This window comes from Vigna unguiculata, chromosome 8, assembly GCF_037176805.1.
Source record: "Vigna unguiculata cultivar grain cowpea cultivar isolate G323 ecotype 2 chromosome 8, ASM3717680v1, whole genome shotgun sequence".
Lineage (NCBI taxonomy): Eukaryota > Viridiplantae > Streptophyta > Magnoliopsida > Fabales > Fabaceae > Vigna > Vigna unguiculata.
In genome coordinates, this window is record NC_140799.1 from 3475646 (window position 1) to 3500608 (window position 24963).

The 24963-nt window shown below is 32.7% G+C and overlaps 2 protein-coding genes across 3 annotated transcripts; one reads left to right on the forward strand and one right to left on the reverse strand.

The window, feature by feature from the left end:
* The first annotated feature begins 1393 nt into the window (after nucleotides 1-1393).
* Nucleotides 1394-9262, forward strand: LOC114194379 (ENTH/VHS family protein). 2 transcript variants are annotated; one of them, XM_028084561.2, is made up of 11 exons: nucleotides 1394-1643; nucleotides 1801-1852; nucleotides 2196-2275; nucleotides 2393-2471; nucleotides 2603-2686; nucleotides 2799-2944; nucleotides 3062-3304; nucleotides 4406-4554; nucleotides 7471-7619; nucleotides 7959-8346; nucleotides 8670-9262. In XM_028084561.2, exons 1-11 carry the CDS (start codon nucleotides 1603-1605, stop codon nucleotides 8912-8914), a joined length of 1656 nt encoding a protein of 551 aa, XP_027940362.2. In that variant the 5' UTR covers nucleotides 1394-1602; the 3' UTR covers nucleotides 8915-9262. The 2 variants fall into 2 exon arrangements, with proteins under 2 accessions (XP_027940362.2, XP_027940361.2); XM_028084560.2 differs by having other exon boundaries at nucleotides 1396-1643; nucleotides 7426-7619.
* A 777-nt stretch (nucleotides 9263-10039) lies between these two features.
* Nucleotides 10040-16877, reverse strand: LOC114195694 (3'-5' exonuclease domain-containing protein / K homology domain-containing protein / KH domain-containing protein). Its single transcript, XM_028086244.2, has 10 exons — nucleotides 16680-16877; nucleotides 16254-16423; nucleotides 15592-15723; nucleotides 15358-15408; nucleotides 12380-12476; nucleotides 12189-12235; nucleotides 11680-11896; nucleotides 11092-11221; nucleotides 10540-10582; nucleotides 10040-10335 (listed from the first exon to the last, which is right to left on the reverse strand). Exons 1-10 carry the CDS (start codon nucleotides 16771-16773, stop codon nucleotides 10261-10263), a joined length of 1056 nt encoding a protein of 351 aa, XP_027942045.1. The 5' UTR covers nucleotides 16774-16877; the 3' UTR covers nucleotides 10040-10260.
* Nucleotides 16878-24963: the final 8086 nt, after the last annotated feature.

Genomic DNA, 24963 nt, shown 5'->3' on the forward strand with positions numbered 1-24963 from the left:
TCCTTAGTACAGAGTAAGCAGCCATGGAAGTTACTGATGGCTGCTTACTATGTATTGATTCCTTAGTACAATAAGCGACCTTAGAGGTTACTGATAGTTGCTTACTGTGTATTGATTCCTTAGTACAAAGTAAATGGCCTTGGAGGTTATTGATGGTTGTAGGTGGCTGCTTATTGTGTACTAAGGGGTTCCTTAGTACAGAGTAAGCGACCTTGAAGGTTGCTTGTGGTTGTTTACTGTGTACTACAGAGTAAGCAGCCTTGAAGGTTGTTGGTGGCTGCTTACTGTGTACTAAGGGGTTTCTTAGTATACTTGTACATTGTTCACGAAATAGTTGGGACATCAGCCTCCCAATCTTGAGGATCGTAGTAACTTATAGATTCATTGTGAGTTTAGGCTGCTATGTTTGTGTTTTTGCAATTTTCATTTATGGCCTTTGACCGTGTACCATATAGGTATACTTTTCACGTTGATAGTCAACTTGCTTGTATCTAGCATGTCTCTTAACACATTTTCCAATTGATAACCCATCACCATGGCAGGTAATCAAAATCCATTAAAGACAAACCATTTAATCTTGAATACAAACACACATCATCTTGACATAAAACACATGTTGCATTATGTGCAATAGCCAATATGGGAGGCTAGTGCACTTGTTTAGAACCAATATCATCTCGGTCAACACTAATGACAAGTGTATAGTTTTAGTAAAATTGTATATCATTTAGATAATTATCTTACATAAATTCAATGTAAAAATCACTAAAACAACCTTTTTTGCATTAAAATACATAGTGAGGAGTGAAGAAATTATAAAAAATGGAATTTAATGTATTTATATTGTACATTTTGTCGTTATTAATTTAAACGATGTCAACAAAAATAATAAAATTAAACATAATTTAGTAAAAAAAGGAATAAAATTGAATGTTAAGAAGAAGTATCAAATTGAACAAACTGTACAAAAACAATATTTAAATCTTATTTTTTTATTGGCTAAAATGTTATTTATTTTAATTGTTCTTTATTCTTATAGTTAAAAAACTTGTCTTTGTAGTTATCATTTTTCACCTTTTTCTGTTGAATAATTCCGTTTTTTTTTTTTCTGTTGAATAATTCCGTTTTTTTTTTTCTGTTGAATAATTCTATTTATTTGAATTTGACGTTTCGATTTATCATGGCTTTAAACAATTTTAGACAAGAAAGATAAGCAAAATTATCTGTATTGGTTATAAAATCAAAATCTTTTTTGACACCAATAAAATCAAACTTCTTAAACTATATAGTAGATATTACAACAAACTGCAGTAACTATGAGAACAAAATGATAATTAAGCAAAAAATTAAAAACTAAAATAAAACTTATTATATTTACGTGAATAAAAAACGTATTTATTCTGAAGAGTGAAAAGAAGCAGCATGGTTATGGAGGAATTTCGGAAAACAAATTAACAAAAATTCTCTCTGAATGTATTAGATCTGAAATCGTTGCTACTGGAAACCAATCGAAATTGCTGCAATTAATTTAACCATTTTCCACTATTTCTCCAGATAAGATCAGATCAGATCCACAGCGTCTCGTTTCGCGGATCCACCGCCATGGATTTCATGAAGGTCTTCGATCAAACCGTTCGAGAAATGTGAGCGAGCTTCTCGATCCTTCCTTCATCTTTTTGCATTGCGATTTTCATATTTTTTCTTTTTTTAATAAAAACTTGAAACCTATTTCAATCTTCTAATCGAGAATGATAGTTCGCCCTGCTCTTACGATTACGATGTTTGTTTATGCGAAAACAGAAAGAGAGAGGTGAATCTGAAGGTGCTTAAGGTTCCGGAAATCGAACAGAAGGTAAAACTGTGATTGTTGTGTTTTTTGTTTTATTTGTGCGGAGTTCATTGAAAAAATGTTACAACTCCTGCTATTTCGATTTGAAACACCGTTGTTAGAGTACGGGAAGTACAATATTTTGGATTTCTGTGTTTCTCTAAAATTGATAATGGAATGCGTGTTTGGAATTGAATTAGGCATAGCACTTCTTTTTCTATTATCTATTATCAAGTGATTTTTGGATACTTTGTTGATGCAATGGTGTTGGATGACTGCCAGATTTTATATATTTGCAAACTATAAAGCCACTAGATTGGCCAGTGGTATTATATTATTGACTGTTATACCATTTTTCACATATTAGGTGCTCGATGCAACTGATAATGAACCTTGGGGTCCTCATGGTACTGCACTGGCAGAGATTGCACAGGCTACCAAAAAATTGTAAAAAACTATCTATCTTTTCTTTTTCCGGTTATGTTGCTTTGTTTTTTTTTGTTTTCATATTTTGAGAAATATTCTGATACTTGTTCTACTAAATCATTACTTCTTCTATACTAGTACTGAATGTCAAATGGTCATGAATGTCCTTTGGACAAGACTGGGCGAAACTGGAAAAGACTGGAGATATGTATACAAGGTAATGCTTTACAAATAATCATGTCATTTCCTAAGATTTTAAGATACAAAGAGAAGGCTTTTTGGATGTATTTTCTGTGTTGATACATACAATTTGCTTTTCTTTCAATAACTTGAATTACGTTTTGTCAGGCGTTGGCGGTTATTGAGTATTTGGTAGGAAATGGATCTGAACGTGCAGTTGATGACATTATAGAACATACTTTTCAGATTTCAGTAAGGAATTTTCTTGTATTTAGCTAATTTATGGTTGCAATTAACAACTGTGCTGACAAGTACATTAAGAGTATTTTCTGTCGTAATTTTAATTTCCTTTGGATTGGTAAAGGCACTTGCTAGTTTTGAATATGTTGAGCCAAGTGGGAAGGACGTGGGACTCAATGTAAGGAAGAAGGCTGAAACCATTGTGTCCCTTTTGAATGATAGGGATAAGATACATGATGTCAGAAATAAAGCTTCTGCAAACCGTGACAAGTAGGTCCAATTTGTCAATCTTTTCATTCCAGAATTATCAGGTCAACAAAACTACTACTGTAGAATGTGTTGTCAGAAAAAAACATTTCTTATTTGTCTTTTGGGTGGTCAATGTAGGTATATTGGAGTTTCTTCTAGTGGTATTACATACAAGTCTGGTGGGTCAGCCTCTTATAGTAGTGGTGGCTTCTCTCAGAGCAGTGGTAAGTATGGAGGCTTTGGATCTAGAGATGGTGACAGGTTTAGTGATAGCAATAGAGACAAGGGGGGATCTTATGATGACCATGGAAAATCAAACCATACTGTTGCAAGTGACAATCAAGACAACTCCTTCAAGAAGGGTTCATCACGATCTGTCAGGTAGGACAAATCTAACTGCTGTTATGGTTGGCAAATAACTGTAAATGTATTTTTATGACCGTTCCATTCTATTAGCGGAGAATATTGTCATAGCCTTGGGTGTGTTTTTTGACAGCAACTGATGATTATTTTGCTACTTAGTGCATAAATTTAGTTATTTCTTCGAATTTAATTATTGATGGATGGCATTGTGGCTTATTCTGGAAAGCAATGTGACGGTAATAGAATGAAATGGCATTTGTACATATGTTAAAAGGGATAAAAAGGGTGAGTCCTGGCTTATTAGTAAGGTTTTGTCTTGATACTGATTGGTCAAGTGTTTGAATCCCAAAATAGCATTTTTGCATACGCAAGGGTAAGGTTGTGAACAATGACCCTCCCTAATACCTTATAGTGAGGAGCCTTTTGGCCTCAGAAGAACCTTTTGGCGTCAGAACAGAGTATGTTAGTTTTATTTGTTGTATATACAAAAGGTATGAGGAAATTTTTGGAGGTCAATTAATTCATTATAAGCATACCATCGTGCAAATGTATATCTGCACATTTAAGTTAAACTCGGTTACATCCAATATTAAATAATATATATTAATGTGCTAAAAAAATATTTTAATTTATATCTTCCTTTACCTTGAGACAGCCTTGGTGCAAAATGAAACCTCCAATTTTGATACTATTGCTCATAGGAACAACATATTAGATGAAAAGTGAATAATAATTAGAAAAGCACCACTTTAGATATTGATGCCATAAGATTAGGATTAGCACAAACTGTAATTTGCTCGTTTACTTTCCAAAAGGTTTTATTAATTTGTCATCTTTAGCATAAATTTTATCTTGTGGATCAATTAAAGTGATAGAGAGGTGTGCATAAACAGAAGATTATGGAAGCAGAAAGGAAGTTAAATATTGTCAGGGTTGGAGACATGTTACCTGTGAATGATACATGTTAGTTTTAAATGGGGAATTTGTTGAGTTGATTAGAAGCTTATCTCAATTTTAAACTTTAACTTGGCTATGGTTATTATTTAGGCAAATTTTTTCCCTCTTCATACTGCAATGATTTTATTGCCCTATCCTTATTCCAGAATGTCTGTCTTGCAGCAAAAGTCCAGAGAACAAGTCATCTAGAGTATCAAAGTCATCAACTAATGCAAATAATTATGGTTCAGTTCCTTCTCAGAGTTCAAGTGTACCTGGAAATAGTACTGAGGATGACATGGATGATTTTGATCCAAGAGGAACTTCTACCAGTAAGTATTTTCAAAAAAAAAAAAACATCTCCAATAATGTAATTGCTCATTCTATTGATACATTCATTTTAGAGGAATTGTTTTACCCATATAAGCTCACAAGTGAGTGATGTCATTGTCCTATACCGAGTTTCAATTGTTGATCGTGCAACAACATTTTGTTTCTTTTCTTCCAAGAGATAATATTTCTTGCAAAGAAAAAAAAAATCTTCTAGTAGAGCGTCTCTCCATGGGAGAACCACCCCAATCAAAATCACAACATCTAGGGACATGGGTATTTCCTTTATCTTCATTAAATAATCCTTGTCCTAGAGCCTTTTTTATACATCTTAAAATATGGATGACAACATTCTAATGATCAATACAAGGATTTTGCACAAACTAATTCACAACTCCCACTACAAAAGACAAATTTGGTTTAGTAATGGTAAGATAAATAAGTTTTCTAACCAGTCTTCTAAATCTTTTTGTATTAGACAAAACTTCTCCTTGTTCAGCCATTAATTTTTTATTTGGATCTATAGGACAATCGACTGGTTTACTGTCAATCATACTCGTCTCTTTCAGTATGTCAAGAGCATAAAACCCAAAGGATGTGACTTGACTTGGACCCCAAATGTTAAAATGAATTACAGAAAAGATAGAGTTGCATTTTGTTTCAGTTATTTTTGGGAAAGATTGAACATGTTTTCCTAATTTACATAACTCAAAATCTAAGGCTAGAAGTTTGCTAAGTTAGAAAATCATCCTTTTTAATTTTGATAGATTTGGATGACCTAAGCGATTATGCAAAAGCTTAGGAGATGGGGATTTTAAAGAAGACATTGACAGTCTAGTACCAAGATAGTAGATTTCTCTAAAATTCATGTCCTTCACCAATCAATTGACATGTACCACAAAAAAAGAAAATTGACATCAAAGGTTATGGTGCACTTTAAACTCCCTGAGACGTAACTTTGGGTCTATTGGCTAAAGTAATAATATGAAGAATTTTAGGATGAGAAATAGAAGAAAATAATGAAGCATTATCAAAAATGGGATCAAAAGCACCTGAATTGATTATCCATTAACTTTAACACAAGGGTTTGAGAAATTTGAGTTTTTGAAAAAATAGAATGAGTGAAAGACAGTGCTTGACTGCCAAACTTTATCCTGAGATATTCCTGATACCATTTGATTAGAGAACTTTGGTTTAGAAACTTTAGATTTGGAAATATGGGCTATCTTATCAGGCAAGCCATGTAAAAGGTAATAACTCTTTTGGGTGTGACCCATTCTTTTACGCTATGTGCATTGAGGATGCCCTTTACCACGAGGGCTCGCTCCTCACAACTTCCCTTTCCAAGAGTAGAACTTATGTCAGAGGAGATTGTCTTTCAATACATGTTGAACAAGGTTGAGGCAGGGAGACTATCCAATAATGGATTAGAGAATATAGAAGGCAACCTAGGTTTTCAAGTGAGAGAAACCGTGATCAACATTAGAAGACTTTACCAAATGGTTTCGGAACGAAGAACAAAGGGTAGAAATGGGCTCAGAGTGCTTCGACAAGTTAGTCTGTGGTGGTTTGGAAAGATTTCGACAATTGGAAGACGACGCGTGAGACACTTGTGATAAAACATTATGACGATGACAATGTGTAGGCCGGAATTATGATGTGCAACCAAGGCTTGGATCTTGGTAATCAAGGCTCATAGGACCCCAACGTGGAAAGACGAAACTTGGGCGGCAAATAGTGGCATACGACACAAACAATGACCAATTGACAATTCTTTTGTTAGACAAAGGCCGATAAGGGTAGGATCGACCTTCTGTGATATCAGCTTGAGAAAATATAAAAGAATAGATAATGACTCTTTGAGAGAGCTTGATCACTCCTCTCATGTTCTCACATTTATTTTGAAAGAATTCTGATACAGTGTATAGAGAAGAGCAAAGATCAAACTAGAGTCCTAAGTACAAAGATAGGTATAGCTCACATAGCAATTTTGCAATACAACGACTTCCTACCTATATTTAATACCTATTCTAATACCTTCCAAGTCCAGCATACTGGTGGTAGAATCAATAATCGTTCTCACTATAAAGCTGACTACAAACTCTAGGAAATCCCCTTTCTCGCAATTCTTTGACTGTGCTGTGACTTGTGACTTGATTTTTTCTGTTCAATAAAAAGAAATATTAATCTATTCATCGAAGTTGAGTATAAAGTACTACTGTTAAATGTGTGATTCTCATGCAGCTTGTACATGTCTTCAAAATTCAACCTTAAAGGCTAGTTGTCTGGGTAAACAAGTTACTTCATTAAGCATCCTACACTACTCAATGTCAAATATCCATAATACCCAAGTCCCTATCATAGACACTTAAACACTAGTTGAACCCTCCCTTAGAAGTTGTTAGTTCTCAAAGAGCCAGGCCACTTTTAAGTGAGTACTCCATTGAGCATTCCATAGTACTTGATGTTCATCTTTGGCATCCCTTTTCTTTTCTTTCTTTGTTTTGGCCTGCTTTCTTTATTCTTATAATGAAAGACTAAGGCCATTTGCTTCTGAAACAACCAATGAACAATGTTTCTGTAAGTTTTACACCCTCTATCAAACTAGCCACTGGCCCAAAAAGAAGAAAAACCAAATTAAGTATGTGGTGATAAATAACATTTTGCTATTGTCTCAAGTAGTAAAAGATGAGTAGGGTATTGTTTTCTCAGGAATTGTTTCTCAATAACAAAAGTCAATGTGAAAATTATTTGAACTTGATTGAGGTGAGAATTTCATTTGATTTCTCTAATTTACCTTTTAAAATGTATTTTTCAGTTGCGGGATTATTTTACCTTTTAAATGATATGGAAAAATTTCATTCTTTCATCAGAAACTTCGCCAGGAAACTCTAACCAAGTTGATCTCTTTGGACAAGATTTAATTGGTGACTTCATGGATGCTCCCACATCTGTTCCTGTAGAGAAGCCAGCAACTGGTAATTTGCCAGAGGTTGATCTTTTTGCAGATGCATCATTTGTATCTGCAACACCTCAAATGGACAAAGGAGCCAGTTCTCAACCACAGGTTAGATTTAGATTTACCATTTGACTTGACCGTACACCATTGAAGTAAATATATTGGCCTATTTTTTATGTTGAAATAATTTTATTTCATTTCTAAAATAATGTTTGATAATATTATGTGGTCTTGGAGGGGAATCAAGACCAGAAGGCACGTAGTGTTAATGTTGTGCAATATTTTCACATGGTTCCAAGTGTATTAATTGCATGTGACAAAATTGTTTCTTAATTTTAAATTGTGATTGTGAATCTAACAAACTTACAGGCTTACCTTCTTTCTCAACATTTTATCTGTCACAGTGCTAAAATATTCCATTTGTGTCTGCTGATCATGTGTGTATAGGCTGAGGTGGATCTATTTGCTTCACAACCCGCAATTTCTACAGTTACACCAACAGCTGACTTGTTTTCCATTGCTGAACCAGTAGTGCAGCCAGACAGCAAGCCAGAGAAATCTGGTCCTGTGGATAACAGCTCGTTTGATCCGTTTGCTGCTGTTCCACTTAATAATTTTGATGGATCTGATATTTTTGGTGATTTTACTTCTCAATCTGATTCTGTGTCTTCCCAGCCCTCCAATAATGTTGTCAGGGATGACAAACATGATAACATCACTGGTAAAACTTTAGCAGACACTAAAGTTCCTTCTAAAAAGGATACTTTCCAGGTGAAGTCTGGTGTCTGGGCTGATTCACTAAGCCGCGGACTGATCGATCTCAATATAACTGCCCGTAAGTTAATTATCATGACTATTAGTTTTACATTATCTGTTGTTTTCCTCCTAGAGTATATTCAAGCACCTATGGGACATAACACGGTGCCTCTAACAATTAATGCGTTGCATTCTTTTATATGATATATGCAATAGTCTTGCTAAAAGATAAGTACATTATTAATTGGGTTGGATGATCTTAATAACCTAGTGTGTTCATCCACTACCCCTTTGCTTGAGCAATATGATTGAATGTTTTCATGTAGTAAATTCAGTAGTGCAACTTGTTCTGTTTCTTTGTTTATTATTATTAATAGTAGGTTCTGGTATTTGTTTTTGCAGCTAAAAAAGTATCCCTTGCGGATGTTGGGATTGTGGGTGACTTGAGCGATGGATCGGAGGGAAAGGAGAAAGGGCCTCCACCTTCATTTTATATGGGGAGAGCTATGGGTTCAGGTTTAGGTTCAGGTTCAGGAAGTATTGGACTTGGTAGGTCTGGATTCACTCCTTCACAACCAGCACCTGCAGACGACATATTCTCAAGCCTTGGCTCCCAACAATATCAATTCGGTGCGTTCCAGAAGTAAAAATCTCAATCACATTTTCACTCATTCTTTGTGTGTCGGCATTACAAAGCTTGTTAAGCTTTTTGGCATGGTTTTGTTGGTATATATTTCTCAATATTTTGTGATTATATTATTTTAAACCTTAAGCTACTGTTGCGTCTAAAATGCTGCTCATGTCTGATCGATTGCCATCCAGCGGACTAAAGTGCCGAAACATATGGTGGCACTACTTTGAGTTGTAAAATATCCGTGTCAGCTATAAGAGTGTTGATGTTGTTACAGATCAACATGCCTTGTATTTCCCTTGTGTCTTGAGACATCTTCAAAGTGACGAATTAATAAGACACCAGAGGATATTTGTTTTCTAAATTGACCTGTTTTTACATCAAAACAAAAGTTATATTTTTGTTATAACCTTAAAATGAATCAAACGGAAATGAGAGTTTATCGTGAGTGATGAGCCAACATGTCTACAGTGGTGTGTTCTTTTTTCATTAACTCGATCCATTGGAGGAGCAATCTTAATCTCTGCTCATCCGAACGTTTGAAATGGGTTTTCTGCTTGTTAGTCGATGAATGCAATCGTAGATTTTCGTGTTCATTTTATCATAAAATTTGATTGTGTAATAGTTCTATCATCTGCTTATCCTCAAAATAAATCAAAGCTTTAATGAAACTGCCTTAATTTCTTTTGTTTATTTTTATCTTACTTTGAATGAGGTTGTATTAGTAAGAATTTCAAATTTTCAAAAATTAAAACCACTAATCTGGAATCGTCATATTCATGTTTTTAAACATCTTGTTTCAATTTTTTTCATATTCTCAAATTTAAGTTGATTTAACTTTTTTACAACCATTTTAAAAAATATAAGAGGATAAAGAAAAGACACGGAGAATGAAGAAATCGGTAACATTAAAAAGTTAAAAACAAGCTCCGAGTTAAGCAATCGTCCATTAAAACGCACTACTTTATTGGTAAATTAATTACAAACTTAAAAATCATCCATTGTTGAGTTGGCATGTCATTACGTTGAGTGGTTCCGTATTTATGACTAGTGGCAGAGGATTTTAACTCGACCTTAAATTTATCATCATCAACAACTATAATAATAATAATAAAAATATTAATATTGGACGCGCCTAAACTAAAGAAGAGTTGGAATACTTCATTCATTTTCAACTTTTGTTAAATTTTTTTTTTCACTTTTCCACTAGATACAGGATGGGAAAAGGAAGCTCAAGTATTAGAAATGTCACATCTCTGCCCCCACAACTCAAGTCCAACTATCAGAGGCAATAAGGATAAGAAAAAAGATTTATTGCAAAAGTTTAGTTGAAAGAGAAGTAAGGCACAGGGCATTTCCTTACTACATGTCCAAGATTCTACCCCGAAACATGGCCTCGGCTTTCCTCACTTCCCTCACGGGTCCGATGATAAAGACCTACATAAAGGAAAAGAGGATCGTGGCGTTAATGAACTTCGGAATAACCAACTTATAAAGGTATAATAATTTATCAATAGTTTATTTCTATTTATCGGAAAACATAGAAATAGAAAAGGTATAATAATTTATCAATGCCAGACCATCAAGCATCTAAAGAAGATGAAGCTTATGAATCATAGAACATGATGCTGATATACCAACCTTGTCAGGTGGGCCCTTGGGACCTCCGGTGTGAATTTCCGCACTGAACCAATGAACACATATGAAACATTAATACAAACAATCCACAATTGATCAATGCATAATCGTCAGTTTGGTATCTATGACTATCACGATTTCAAGTGAGTCTCCGAAAGTTAATTAACTAAAACACAAGTCCCTAAAAAGTATTTCTTTTACGCCCGTCCTTTATATGTCCTGTATTTAGTTATTAAAAAGCAATTTATCGTTCTGAATTAAATTATATTTTAATGATATAATACAAGGTCAGGTTTACATTTTGATAATAACATACAGAGACTTGTCTGAAACAAAAGACAAATGTGATGACATATAGAGACTTATCCGAAACAAAAGACAAATGTGAAAGACGAAAACTGTTTTCAGGAATTTCTTAATTTATTTGAATTCAATAACTAATTTAAATTGACAAACACTTTTGAAGACCAAGTTGGCCATTAGCATTCACTAATAAACCAAAAAAGGCATGTATTTACTAAACCAAGAGAATAGTAAGGAGAGGCAAACTATTACTTGCAAGAAGCCTTAATTGACAAAATTGTCGCCCCTCTTTTCCCAATAACACGTCCCATCTTTCCTGGGGGAACATCAAGAACTGAAAGAATTTCCTCCTCGGGACCATTACCATCAGCATTCAAGCTATCTACAAAGTAAGTAGAAGCACATTCTTTAAACAATCAAATACGCATTCCTGGCACAAACATAACATAAACCTACAAATGAAATACTTGTCAATTATAAAATAATCTAACAAACAAAGTGGACCAAAGTTTCAAATAATTCATTTTTGCACGATCCTGTGCGAGGAGTAACATTAAACCAGGGAAGAACCCCGACTTTCACCTAAAAGTTATTGTTCATGTTAAAAAATGAGCCTTCCTAGAAGCTGCACAAGTTCAGTATTTTAGGCTAAATTTTAACCACCAAATTATGCCATAACCTTTAAGTTAAACATACGAATGGCAACATGAATCTTTCGGTTCTAATTTTACATCAAACTCTAATGGAAGAAAGCATAGATAGGAAAACTCAGGCAACTGGCAATATAATGAATAAGGAAATATGTTTTGCACAAGATTCTTGTCAGGAATTTATATAGACCTGGTATCGAAGGTAGAGATGGCCAATCAGCAAAGTCGTTACTGTTCACACAGAAACAACGGCAATACAAGGCACCACGAACTGCAAGATACCATAAAGACCGCTCATTTAATTTCTCCATCATTTGGTGATAAATGTAGAGAAGAAAACGAACATCATCAGCAGCAGCACGGACCATTAGTTCAGATAATGGTCGGTGTGTCCAGAACTGAGGGTCCTGACAAAACATTTACAAATAACATTACTCTTCTCGCTGACCTTGACCTCAACTAGAAAATCAATATAAACAGGTGGACATATAAATTTATGCAAAAAAGAAAATGATATGACACAGATTAATGGTACTTTATTGTTTCGCTCATATAGAAACTTTTTCAATCATCAATCGGATGCTTTGTATTGTTTGGTATCAATCAAACCTTAAACATAACATCACTAGTAGACAGCAAATGATATGCCTATTCTGAAAAGTAGATTATTCTATCAAACAAGACTATTCTGAAACCAACCTGTCGAAGGAGGTCACGAACTTCTTCCTTCTCAACATATGATATGCCTACATGTAAACCCCTCAAAGTGAATCAAATGACTCGGGAACTTATTCAGGATTCTTATCATTACGTCTAATTGAGGTCATTATAAAGAATCACGACTACCAAAACCATTTCAATGGATACAATGACAAATAGTACCACACTACCACAATAACGTGGATCAGCAAGGAGGCCAACAAATGAAATGTAGTCATCTCGCAATCTCGTTCGTCCTTCTTGATCCTCTATTAGTGAGTAAGCAATCTGAACCAAATAAGAAACATGATTAAGCAATATACAAGGAGACGAGGATAAGACATATGAACATACAACAAACAAGTGTAAGAATTTTATGGAGTTGCTAGTATTTTGTAACACTAATAGAAGTGCAAAATTTGCTAAAGAAACTTATTTGTATTATAATTTCCACCTATTTCCAAACTTTGACATTTCCTAATTTCACATGATCAATTATACGAGAGAGAGACAAGCAAAGAAGTCCAACTTCAAGAATGACACCTTTGAAGAGGGAAAAATACACATCACCTATTAAAGTTTAAGTCGTATGCATAAAAGTCCTCGATGCTTAAAAAATCATACCTTAATGTCTAATATAAACGGTGCAAAAAAAAACATCTATATTATTTCCAAAGAAAAAATGACAAACAATATGCTTTGCATTCAGGTCAAATAGCCGAAATCCCTAACCAAGCATTGAAACAATCTCTGACCTTCCTCGTTCAACATGCTCATTTCATGTAGGAGTGTGTATTGGAATAGTTACAACAGTTAGACCAAAAGCATTTCAAAACCTTAACATCCAATAAAAAGCTAGCACCTTCTATATTATATTCTTTCTATTTTCTATGATCCAGATAATATGAACGAACAAACTTTTCCATTGCATTTGTCCAACCAAACGTTCTACCCAAAAGCAACAAAAAAAAGAAATCTATCCGAACAAAATCACTAATGCGAATTTTTCTGAGCTTTATTTTCACAAGGGGCATTTTTTTTGACAATAGCACAGGAATTGCTTTTAAAACCTAAACATTTCCTAGTTAAGAGTACAAATCAAGTTTCACTTAGCAAGAACTCCTTGGTGGCATCATACACCTTTTTCACTACACCCTCTTTGCTTCTGTCTCTTCTTTTCCCATATAAGAAGTTATGTAATAATTAAACTATATAAAATATAAATGCAGAGACTCTAATTCCATTTCACAAAGTCCAACTTAAAACATTTCTAGGCATTTTCATTTGTGGGGGTTAGTGTTTCTCCAACTTTGGGATACAGCACAGAAGGATGGAGGGTCCATTTCTCCAGCAGCAACATCCTATATCTGAATCTCTCCTCAGGAATCTTGATACACTAAATATCTACAAATTGAGGTTTCTCAGCTGACTTTGTTTGAATCAAAGTGTCCACCAAGTCACAAGGGCATTTATTGTCAGCAGCTTTATCATATGATACAGCTATCAAAAGAAACAACCACGCTTGAAAAAAAACAAAATTCTTCGGCCACCAATAATATTTTTTTCTTACAGCATAAAATTAATAATAAAATATTTTAAACAAGACATCAATCCATGTTTAATTCGAATCTATATTGAAATTTGATTTCAATTTTTTAATTTTATTTCTTAAAATAGTAGTTCTAGCAGTTGACCCAAAAAATGTATCATATACATAAGTTCCTTCAATAGTCTGCTCAATAAATCATTCAGCAACTAAATTTGAAGAATCGTAATCGTATAACTATATGTAGAAAGGTTCTTAGTTTGCCTTAAGTTTTCCTTAAGGCTTAGGAACAGGCATATGATTTGACACTGATATAGTTGAACTTGGATTGCTAGTAGTAGGTCAAGCAGATCAAGCACCAACAGAACTCAGTGTCTCACGTTGCTAAGGGGAGGGAAAGGTTCTGAGAGCTAGAGTTGAATGGCCTATAGGAGTAGCAAGTGAAGAGAACGGCTGGAGAGAAACTCATACACAGGGAAAGCTGAACATTGGAAAATTCTGGCTGGGCATAGGCTATACAGGAGGAGAGCAGGACAATCTAGACTGATGGCTAGCAAATGTGGTGTTTGAAATGCTGGTGTGATGCTAGAAGGATAGATGGGTCACATGGAGTTTCATGGCTATGCGTGTGGGTCTTCACATATGAGCATTCCTCAAACACCAGTTGTGGGGTCGATTTGGCAATAAAGACTAGGAAATCACATCAGGATGAATAAATACACATGTCAGCTGGAAAGGTGCATTCTAGCAGACAAAGATAGAAAGAAAAATGTATAGTTAAGGAGATCATAATAGGTGCTTAAGCACACTCACAGGTCAGAAACACTATGGGTTAGCAGTCCCAATTTTTCTAGGGAAGTAACAGAACAATAATTACATGATTAGGTCGCAAAGATGGTAGCAAGTTGTAAGCGCTGATAACAAGTTGAAAAAAAGTCTGAGAAACAGAACACATATATGCTAGAACAAAGCGCACCAATCTCTTAGTATGGACACAATCAATTAAGGAGATAAGCAATACAGATCAAGGATACAAGCTAATTTGCAGCAATCAAATAAATACAGTTGACTAAATACTAATATTCTATGCATAATTGCTGATATTATTATAAAAGAAAATGCACATTAGATGCTACACAAAAGGATAGGGATGTAATCATGTAACAAATAAATGAGTAGTCTGTAACAAAATTAGTAAGTAAACTAATGCAAGGTCGAGCACGTCCAGTATATTGAAGATGGACTGATAAAGCACAAATCTCATAAATTTTGGCAAGACAATAATCATATTACTGTTAAAAGAATCAAATATCAATCAAGTCTAAGTATCTGAATTTAGATTTAAGAGCAGAATGAACTGAATAAAAAAATTATAAAAGAAAAACATCTTGGCAGCAAAAATAACAGAAACCAAGAACATTAATCCATACTTTTACTACATAAGCTGATATACCATGTTGCATTCCAACGTCAACAACCATTGCTCATGGGAAAATTGTATCGGGTTAAGAAATATGTGATCTTTTTTAGAAGCGAATCAAGTTCATTCTGCCACCTTAACGAGACACATAAAATAGGAAAGAAGAACGGGAAAAGATGTGGTTCAGTAACAAGAAAGCTCACCTGAGTATCCACCACATTGTTCAACTTGATGCCAAACTGAAAGAAGAGTGCCTGGAAAAAAAAGAGAGTCTGTAAGTGCTTTATATGGCCAGACAAGAAAGCTAAATGCTAAGACCACAAGTCCGGCCTCTTAAACATTTTTTTCCATTGATTAAGCACACTGCGCAAATTTCAACATATACAAAAGAGGGGTAAGAGAAAGGGCAAGGAAGCAAGCAATCAAATAAATCAGACCTCACTGTCCCGTTTGCAATCATGAATCACTTTTGTGATGTAATTAGATTCAAGTGCATGCTTACACGCTTTGATAAGCTCTTCTCCCCCTTCAATCGCATCGACTAAGTACACAGCGTCAGGAAACGCAAGCTGCAGAAACAAGAACCTAAGATGAAATTTCATGCCAACAATGTAAAATACAAGTATATCATCACACGCTCATCTCACAAAATAACTAAAAATAATAATAAGTCCTAAAAGAACACAACCACCAGCAAAAAATCACAACACAACTAAAATCACAACACAACATAGGGAAAATGGAGGTTTACTTACCTATCTATCTACTTATATCTTAGCTCCTATTTATTTATTTACTTAGATACTTGTTATACCAAAGAGTTTCTCACATTATCATCTAACATTCCAACTTCAGCATATAACATATATTCACCTAAATATCTTAGCTCCTATTTATTTATTTACTTAGATACTTGTTATACCAAAGAGTTTCTCACATTATCATCTAACATTCCAACTTCAGCATATAACATATATTGACCTAAATTATCATTAACATATATTACTCGTGCCATAAGAGTTTCTACAATGTACATTATACAAATTCATCATTACAGTTGCCAAAACCAAAATCTAAAACCACAAACGAGAGCATCGACCTGCATTATGCATAGAGTGCCTTTGCGACACAAGTCAACACCCTCGCAGTCAAAGCCAATGACGAGCTTCGATTGAGGCGAGGGTTCCAGGAACTCGACGGGAAGTTGCGACGCCGCCGTCACGATGTGAATCGGAACGCGCGATTCATCCTCCTCCACACGCTTCTCACCTAATTAATCGTGAATCGAATTCGTTATTAAAATCCTTTCCACCGTAACCGATAACACACGCATGCGAACATGAACAGAAACTCAAACGATAACGATATTCTTGCACAAAAACAAAACGATCCAAGTGTTGAACAGTTGGAAATTAAAATTTAGAGAGTAATCGAAATTTGTTTTTCTTGGCATGTTCGTGTTCCACAGAGAGAGAGTGAGACGAATAAAACGAAGCCCTAAAAACGTATGAAAATGAATATTGACCTTGGTCAGATGAAGAAGGAGGATGAAGAGGAAGGTGTGTGAGAAAAGAGGGAGAAGAAGGAGGAGAAGAAGGAGGAGGAGAAGAAGAAGCCATGTGATTGGGAGTGAATGTTCAACCACATCACACACTTCGCTCTTCTAAGCTTGCTCTGCACTCTTCTCCGCTCCCTCTCTTTTTATTACCCAAGAAATGGTTAGTTATTGTTTTTCCATCCAATATTCAACACTTTTAGTCTTTTCACTATTAAGATCACAGTAAACAAAATTACCAATTTAAGAAAAATAAAATGGAAAAGAATGTTATTCCGATTAAAGAAAAATAACATCAATTTTATAAATAATTTTATTAATAGAATAGAATAAAAATAATTGAAGCGAAATTTTATAGAATATTAAAATATTTATCACTTGTGTTGCGTTAAAGTGTCCTTTTATTAAAGGTACTAACATTCTGATTAGGAGGGATAAAGGTAAAAAAAAAATGTGTTGAGTGAAAAAAAAAAAGCAACACTCAAATTTCAGTTGTTCTTCCACACCTATGGACAAGGGGTGAAAAAATGAACGAAAGCAAGAAAATAAAGTGAAAACTAGGATTATGATGTAATTTTAAGTGATGGTTGTATTCTCATAATGACTTATAATATTTCAAATTATAATATTTCAAATATGAAAGTAAATAAATTTTGTTTTAATGAGCTCTCAAATACCATGGTGAATTTTATATTTAAGCCATATTTTTTCTGAAATATTGTGATTGTTTTGAAACAAAAGACAATATTATTAGTGTAGGGGCTGATATTCATAGAGAGTGGAATATGTTTATCCTCAAATTTTAAAAAATTTATATTTATATACAAGGAGTACTCCATTTTAGTGACTATATTTTTATTTTTAATATTATCTTTTAATAAATAACTATCTTTTAAATTAAAATAATTATTTACCTTTTAAGTGTTTCATTATTTAATTTTTTCTAAGTATCTTTAATAAAAAAGAATAACTACAAAATAAATAAAAACTATTTATAATAAAATTTATAAAATTAATTATATTTATTTTCAAAATTAAAAAAACAGTGAACTGCGTATGTGTTTCACAAGTATGTATGATGAGAATCAGTAAGAATTAAATTAGATAGGTTTTTAATCTTGGTCATTTAATTTTATAAAATATGTCATTTAATGGTAAATAATAGTAAAATATAGAATTAAATATATTAAAAAGTAAAAAAAAAATATTAGATATCTTTTTATTTTCTCTCTTTTGTCTAAACACAAATTTTTTTTTCAATTTTTTTACATGATATTTTGTACAATAATATATTATAAACATAAAAGAAACAAAATTAATTATTATGTGTTTTTTTATAATAAATTTAACTGTAATTTGATTATTATAATTTTTTTTAATAATTATGTCTCTCGATATTTAATTATATTTTGAAAGTTTATTTTTTAATTTTGAATTTTTGAAAAATAATAAAAGAGAAGCTATGTATGAATATATATAAACAACACAAATTCAAATTTTTCCATTTATAGAAAAGCATGATATAAATATTATACCTATAATGTGTGAGTAAATATTTATACATAATAGAATATATGATATATGTAACAAACTTTGTTTAATTGAGCTTTTCAATAAAATCATGAATTTTAAACTTAAGTCATGCCTTACTAACAACTTGTGATTGCTCTAAAACTAAATATAGTGGTTTTAATGTATTGTTGCACTGGTTGATTATTTGGACAAAAGTATGTCTTCTTAGTTGATTTAACAACAGATAATAGAAAATCTTATATAGAGAACAAACTTTGTTTTAATAAGCTATTTAATACCATCACGAATTTTAATCTTAAGTCATATCTTGTTAACTTGTGATTTGTTTTGAAACTAAATACAATATTGCTAATGTATCCTTGCACAAGTTGATTATTTGGACAAAACCATGTTGATTACAAAATTCATGGATTACATGTAATTGTTTAATGAATTGAGTAGATTGTTATGTAAATAGATGATAAAATTCTCAAAATACTTTTGGAAGTGTGTGAGTTGACTTGTTTCAACTCCATTGGTGTCTTCACAGGGATCTTTAGGTCTTTCACATACACACACTCTTTGACAGTGTTATTTTTAATATTCTAGAAACCATGTTCTTCTCACTGAATTGTTGTAGACTCTTGAAACTTAAGTGGTCATATATCTTAAGTGTCATAACTAGATATATTGTTGGGTTTTTAATAAACTTAAATATATTAGTCATTATGGATAATTAGCCGTTATAAGAAACTAGTTGTTATGAGTAGTTAATGCACTAGTCGTTGGAGTCTAAACAGTTAATAAGTTAGCTGTTGAGAGTACAGTCAAAAAATATAGATTTATAAATTATATTATGTATTGTATGAATGAATAACAACACAAGAGATTAATAAAGTTTTTTCACGGGATTATAAAGTTTTTGTCTACAATCATTACTCTTTATAGTAGACAAGCGTTGTACATCAACAACTCTTATGTTAACTTGGAATGTTTTATTCTTTCAGAGGTTACTCCTCAAGATCAGATTGTTGTTGACATCAAACAACTCAATTCTGTCATAATTTTCGATGATTGTTGTAAATCCTTTCTGTATCAATTGACCTATTTTCGATGATTGTTGTAAATCCTTTCTGTATCAATTGACCTATGCTCAAAAGGTTGCATTTCATTTTCGGAACCAAAAACACATCGGGGATCACTGCCTTCAAACCATTACTGTTTAAGATAACTACATCTCCAACCCATTCAACTTTCAATCTACTATTGAAATTTATATTTTTTAATTGAGTTTCTTTCTTTTTATTTTTGTGTGATTTTGTTTTCAGCAGTTAATAGATGTGATGTCACTAATATAAAATGATGTTATAATTTACAGATGTGATTTTTTAATTGATGTCACCAAACGTTTGCAAATTGATATCAAATGCAATTTAAATACTTTTTCCTTTTGAGGTTTTACAAAATTTACAATTTCAATTAAATCTTTTACAAATATTTCGTTTTATCAAAATATTGTTTTCAACATTTTATTTTAAATTAATTTCATCGATTAAAAGTAATTTTTATTTTAATTAATCACTCACATTTAATTTTTAATACATTTTAACCAACTACATCTTAATTTTAATTCCAAAAATAAAATTATAACCTTATAATTTTATCAATTAAAATATTTGATATTTATTATATTTATCAAATTCCTTACAAACTTTTAAAAACTTTTTATTCTTGTCCACTTTCTTTTTCTTTAATCCAATCAACCCATGTTTCACTAATTTTTTCCCTCATTTCCATTTTTTTAACTAAAATCCATTCTATAACAAATATTCGTTATCCACGAGACTCTTAGTGAAAATTTTATAACAACACGTCGGTTCTTAGAATTTAGTTAAGCCTATTTATAATAATAAAATATTTTATATCATTTGGAAAAATACTGATACAAAATAAGAAAATTGTGGTGATTTTCTCAAACAATTAATATCCAAACATGCAGTAACTCTGCAATTGCATGGTGATGCAATGACACTGACAACAACGAAGAAGGATCGCGTCGAATCTTGCTTTATTTAGTGCTCTTTCCACACCTCGCAACGATGAAGCTTTCAATAAGAATGAAAAACCACGTCACGCAACAATCACTGTTCCAAAACGCGATTGGATAAGCAAATGCATTATTCTATCCTTTTCTAAGCTTCTGTATATTCATCAAATTAGCATATTTTATTATTATTATTATTATTTTATGTTGTTGTCAAACTCAATTAAATTAAAGGACAACTTATCCGTCTGAAAACTTTTTTTTTTATGAGTGGCCCTTTGATTAATCGATGACCGATTATGATTGATGACGACTTCATCCTTGAGAGTGAGAAACCATAATCCTAAATTTTGCGTTACATAGTTGATGAGAATAAAAGCGATTTTTAAACTAACTATAGTCATCAAGAAACATATACATTAAGCATGTTTCCCCTTTTTTTAAAATGTAAATAATTAATTTAGTTATAAAATATAATTAAATTTAATAAGCAATCATTAGAAGAATAAAATGATAAAATAATTATTTTAATTTAAAAATAAGTTAAATTTAAATTAATGGTTATTTAAAGAATACAAGTACAGAAATAATTATTTTACTTTAAAAAACAGTTATTTAAACAGTAAAATAAAAAATATTAAGTAGTGAAAATGTATGTATCACGGAAATGTGTTTATTTTTTTATGATAATAACAAATAATAAAATTATTATTATTATTATTAGAAACATTAGTGTCATCACATTTGTATGTTTGTATTTTGCAAGTTTAAAAATAAAAAGAATTAAAAATAACAATAAAAAATAGTTAAATATTAACGTAGAAACTACAAATATGATGAAGAAACAAAACAGATGAAAAAATGTGAAATTCATGTTTAAAAAGCAATCAATTAATAATATCATAAAGGATAAAATTAAAATTATGATATATGTACACAGGAAATCTCTTTATATATATATATATATATAGGTATAGACTATTATTAATAGGGTAAATATAGGTGTTATTGTACCTGTGTCTGTCATTTTTTAAGATTAAAAACAAAAAAAAATATTGAAAATAATGGTAAGAAGTACTTGAATATTTGTATAGAAACTACAAATATGACAAAGAGAAAAAAAAAACCTCATGACAGTTTAAAAAAAAATCATAAATCTAATGAGATGTGTATACAATAGAAGAAATTTATTTCTATATATAGGTATAAATAATTATTAAATTAAATATAAATAATTATTATAATTTTGTAATAAATAATTTTTATTTATTTTGTAGATAATTTTATAATGAAAAGATAATTAAATATATAAAATAGTCAAGTTTCAGTTTTTTTGTTTGCATAAGTTAATTTTCAACCCTTTTTCTTTATCCTTTTGTGTTGCATGTGAGTCTTCTTTTAGTTGTATGCAACTTTTTTGTTATCAACACGAGTCTCTACTGATCAATAATCATAACAGTAGGTCATGATCGTTCTTATGATGCTTCTATGTGTAGATAAAGTTAGTTGTTTATAGTGTGCGTCAGTTTAATAAATTTGATGTTTTTCATGTTGATGAAATCTTAACTGTTTAATGAACTTGAATTTATGTGTATGATTTGATATAAATTGGTGTGATACTTTATACTTGTTTTAGTCTGGTGGGATTTTATGTTGATGTGGAAACTTAGAATATGATCAATTAAGCGAATTAGTACTCATTTTCATGTGCTAAAAGTGTTTTAAAACCAAGTACCGAGGGAGGAATACCAAATTCAGTAATTAATAAAGTGTAAGTTCACTCAAATGCATAAAATTCATCCGGTGTGAACTGATATGTCACTGAGCGGCAACCTCCACTGCTGGCACGATGAGTGCATGTTTAGGAGTATTTTAGCTCCATGGCGCTAAGCAGCATTTTAGCTCCATGTTTAAAGAGTTTTAAGGAAACTTATTTGTGATGGTATTGTTAATGTATGCCTTGATATAAGAGATGTCAGAAATGAGGTATCTTGAACTCTAGTAATCATTCACATTCAAATACAAATAGAGTATAATGAGTTATGTGGTGTAGGAGATGTTAAAAATAGATCTGTCTAATACTCTTAACCACAAAGGGATCCGAATTGATTAATGAGTTTTTCACTTACTTAATGTGAATCTTGAAGGAGTCTTTAAGGTTTAAAACTCAATTAATCAATTTCGCAGTTCTGGGTTAATGGACTGTTTAAATCAATCAAGAAAGATTAAGAGAGAGAAGAAAGAATCAAGACACACAATTTATACTGGTTCGATCCAATGCGAATCTACATCCAGTTTTCTCCTAAGTAACACACTTAGAAGGATTCCACTAAACAGAAAGGTTCCAAGAATTACAAGCACACCTATGTAATTCTAACCCCCAAAACCCAAGAACTTGATTCAACAATCAAGAACTCCCCCTATGAGCAATGCATCCACACAATTGCACCTAGGTCCACACTTCAAACACTGAAGCAACTGTAATCAGAAATACAGAAAACAAAACAAGAAACGAAAACACCTAAGTTGTGCAGATTTGACTTGATGCTCCTTGAATCAAGCAAGATCCATCATGGTAGAATCAACCATCAACTCTTCTTGGATCTGTACTTGAGTTATTGCAGAATCTTCTGAAGCTTTTATGTCTCTCAGATGGCTCTATCTCAGATGAAGACTGCGTGATCTTTCTAAAATTCTCCAAGCCAAAACAGATTCCAAAACAACTTTTATACAAAGGTTTTTGCTGTCACTAATTCGATTAGCAATTTACCTAATCGATTATCGTGAGTATATTTTCACTTACTTTGTACCATACTCACAGCTAATCCATTAGTTAAAAAACTAATCATATGCAGAATTACACAGCAGGCCTGAAATACATTTGATAAAGAGAAGCTATTTGCCTAATGCATGTCCTAACTGGACCAAGCTATGTTTTATCCTAGATCAGTAGACATCATCAAAATTGTTCTTCATTTATGGATGAAAGGCTCCCCCTTTCAACAATCTCCCCCTTTTTTATGATGTCCAAAACATGGACTATGATAAGCCTGCCTGCAGCACATTAAGCAAACACAACAACAGTACAAGCACACAAGGCAAACAACAACATAGGCATATAACAGATATCACTTTCATTTTATGCTCCCCCTATCAATATAGCTTATCAATGCAGTGGCAAAATAATTCTCCCCCTTTTTGGACAGTAGCAAAAAGACATATTCAAGATGGGACAGAAAAAAAACAACTAAATAGCGCAACAAAGTAAAAGATGCAGCAGTAGATAATGCATAACAACCAGGATAACAACCAGAATGCATAACAATTTCGCATAATGGATTAGCGGGCTCCTTTTGAGAAATTAAGTAGCAACTATGTGATGCAGAACTTAACACAGACTAAGCTTTAGACAGAACACGATAATGGATTAAGGCCAAGGTTAGGCAAGCAGCTACACAGTTTGAACACAGTAGGCATACAATGTATGACAATACTAACAATGCAGCAGGTGAAATCAGTAGCGCAGGTTAACATCAGAGTGCAGACAGCCATAAATCAAATCAGCAATTAAGTATTGCAATATCAGTTTAAATCAGTTGCAATATCACAATAGAAGAGGAACTTTTCACCTTGGCAATGCCTAAAATTTGACCTTTGTTATTAACACCTCTTGTAACATGACCAATAATTGGCTTTGTAAGATATCCTGCAGAACTTCTTCACATCTCCTTTCATGTGTCTTGAGCATCCATTATATAAAAGCTACATTGTTTTCCTTGCATCAAGACACACCTGAAACAAAGATTAAAGAGAAGATGCAGGTACCCAATTGAACTTGGGTCCTTTCATGTTAGTGGTTTGAGGTGTTCCTTTAGGTACCCATTTGTACTCTCCTTTAGGAACCCCACAATTTTTAAAGTAGCAGGAATTTGAAAAATGGCCAGGTTCAGAACAGTAAGTGCAGATAATAGAGGATGGTTTGCTGATGTTGAGGAAATTTCTACACGATAATCGATTAGAGTTGCCACTGTAACCAATTCCCTCTTTATTCAGCACACTCCTTTGAGATCCTAGTACAGCATCTAGGTTGGATCTTCCTAGGGTAAATTTTGAGAGAGTTTTCATCAAATACTCTATCTTTTCTAGCTGTCCTGGGCAGTGCTCACATCTGGACCTAGGATGCTTTTCAGATTTTTCTAATTTCTCCAAGCAAGTTATTAGATTCTCATTTTCCTCTTCTAACTGTTTTATCCTACCCTCAAGCCATTTAATCTCTCCTTTACGCTTGCTATTTGACTTTTGCAGTTTTGTAGCTTCCTTATGCAGTTCATTAAATGCATCAAGCAGTTCATAGTAATTATTTTCCTCATGTTCAGATGTGAAACTACTCACACTGCTTTTGGATGATTCTGCTTTAGCCATCAGACACAGATTATTTTCCTCTTCAGTGCTGTCATCAAATTCACTGGATGTGCTGGAATCATTTTCTTCCCAAGCAATGTAGGCTTTCTTTTTCTTCAGGTGCTTCTCTGCCTCATTTTTCTCTTCTAGTTTCTGCTTCATCTTCAGCACAGGGCAATCTGCCTTGATGTGTCCTGTCTTGCCACACTCATAGCAGGTTTGAGTTCCAGATTTGGACTGCTTCTTGTTTCCTGCATGACTGTTCTTAGTTTTATTCTTATACTTCAGAAATTTTGA

Coding starts and splice junctions, on each gene's coding strand:
- LOC114194379 (XM_028084560.2), top strand. CDS start 1,603: ATGGATTTCATGAAGGTCTTCGATCAAACCGTTCGAGAAAT. Junction 2,276..2,392: donor GCACAGGCTACCAAAAAATT/GTAAAAAACTAT, acceptor CTTCTATACTAG/TACTGAATGTCAAATGGTCA. Junction 2,687..2,798: donor AACATACTTTTCAGATTTCA/GTAAGGAATTTT, acceptor GGATTGGTAAAG/GCACTTGCTAGTTTTGAATA.
- LOC114195694 (XM_028086244.2), bottom strand. CDS start 16,773: ATGGCTTCTTCTTCTCCTCCTCCTTCTTCTCCTCCTTCTTCTCCCTCT. Junction 12,477..15,357: donor ACAATGTGGTGGATACTCAG/GTGAGCTTTCTT, acceptor TATTTGGTTCAG/ATTGCTTACTCACTAATAGA. Junction 10,336..10,539: donor CCAAGGGCCCACCTGACAAG/GTTGGTATATCA, acceptor TCCTTTATGTAG/GTCTTTATCATCGGACCCGT.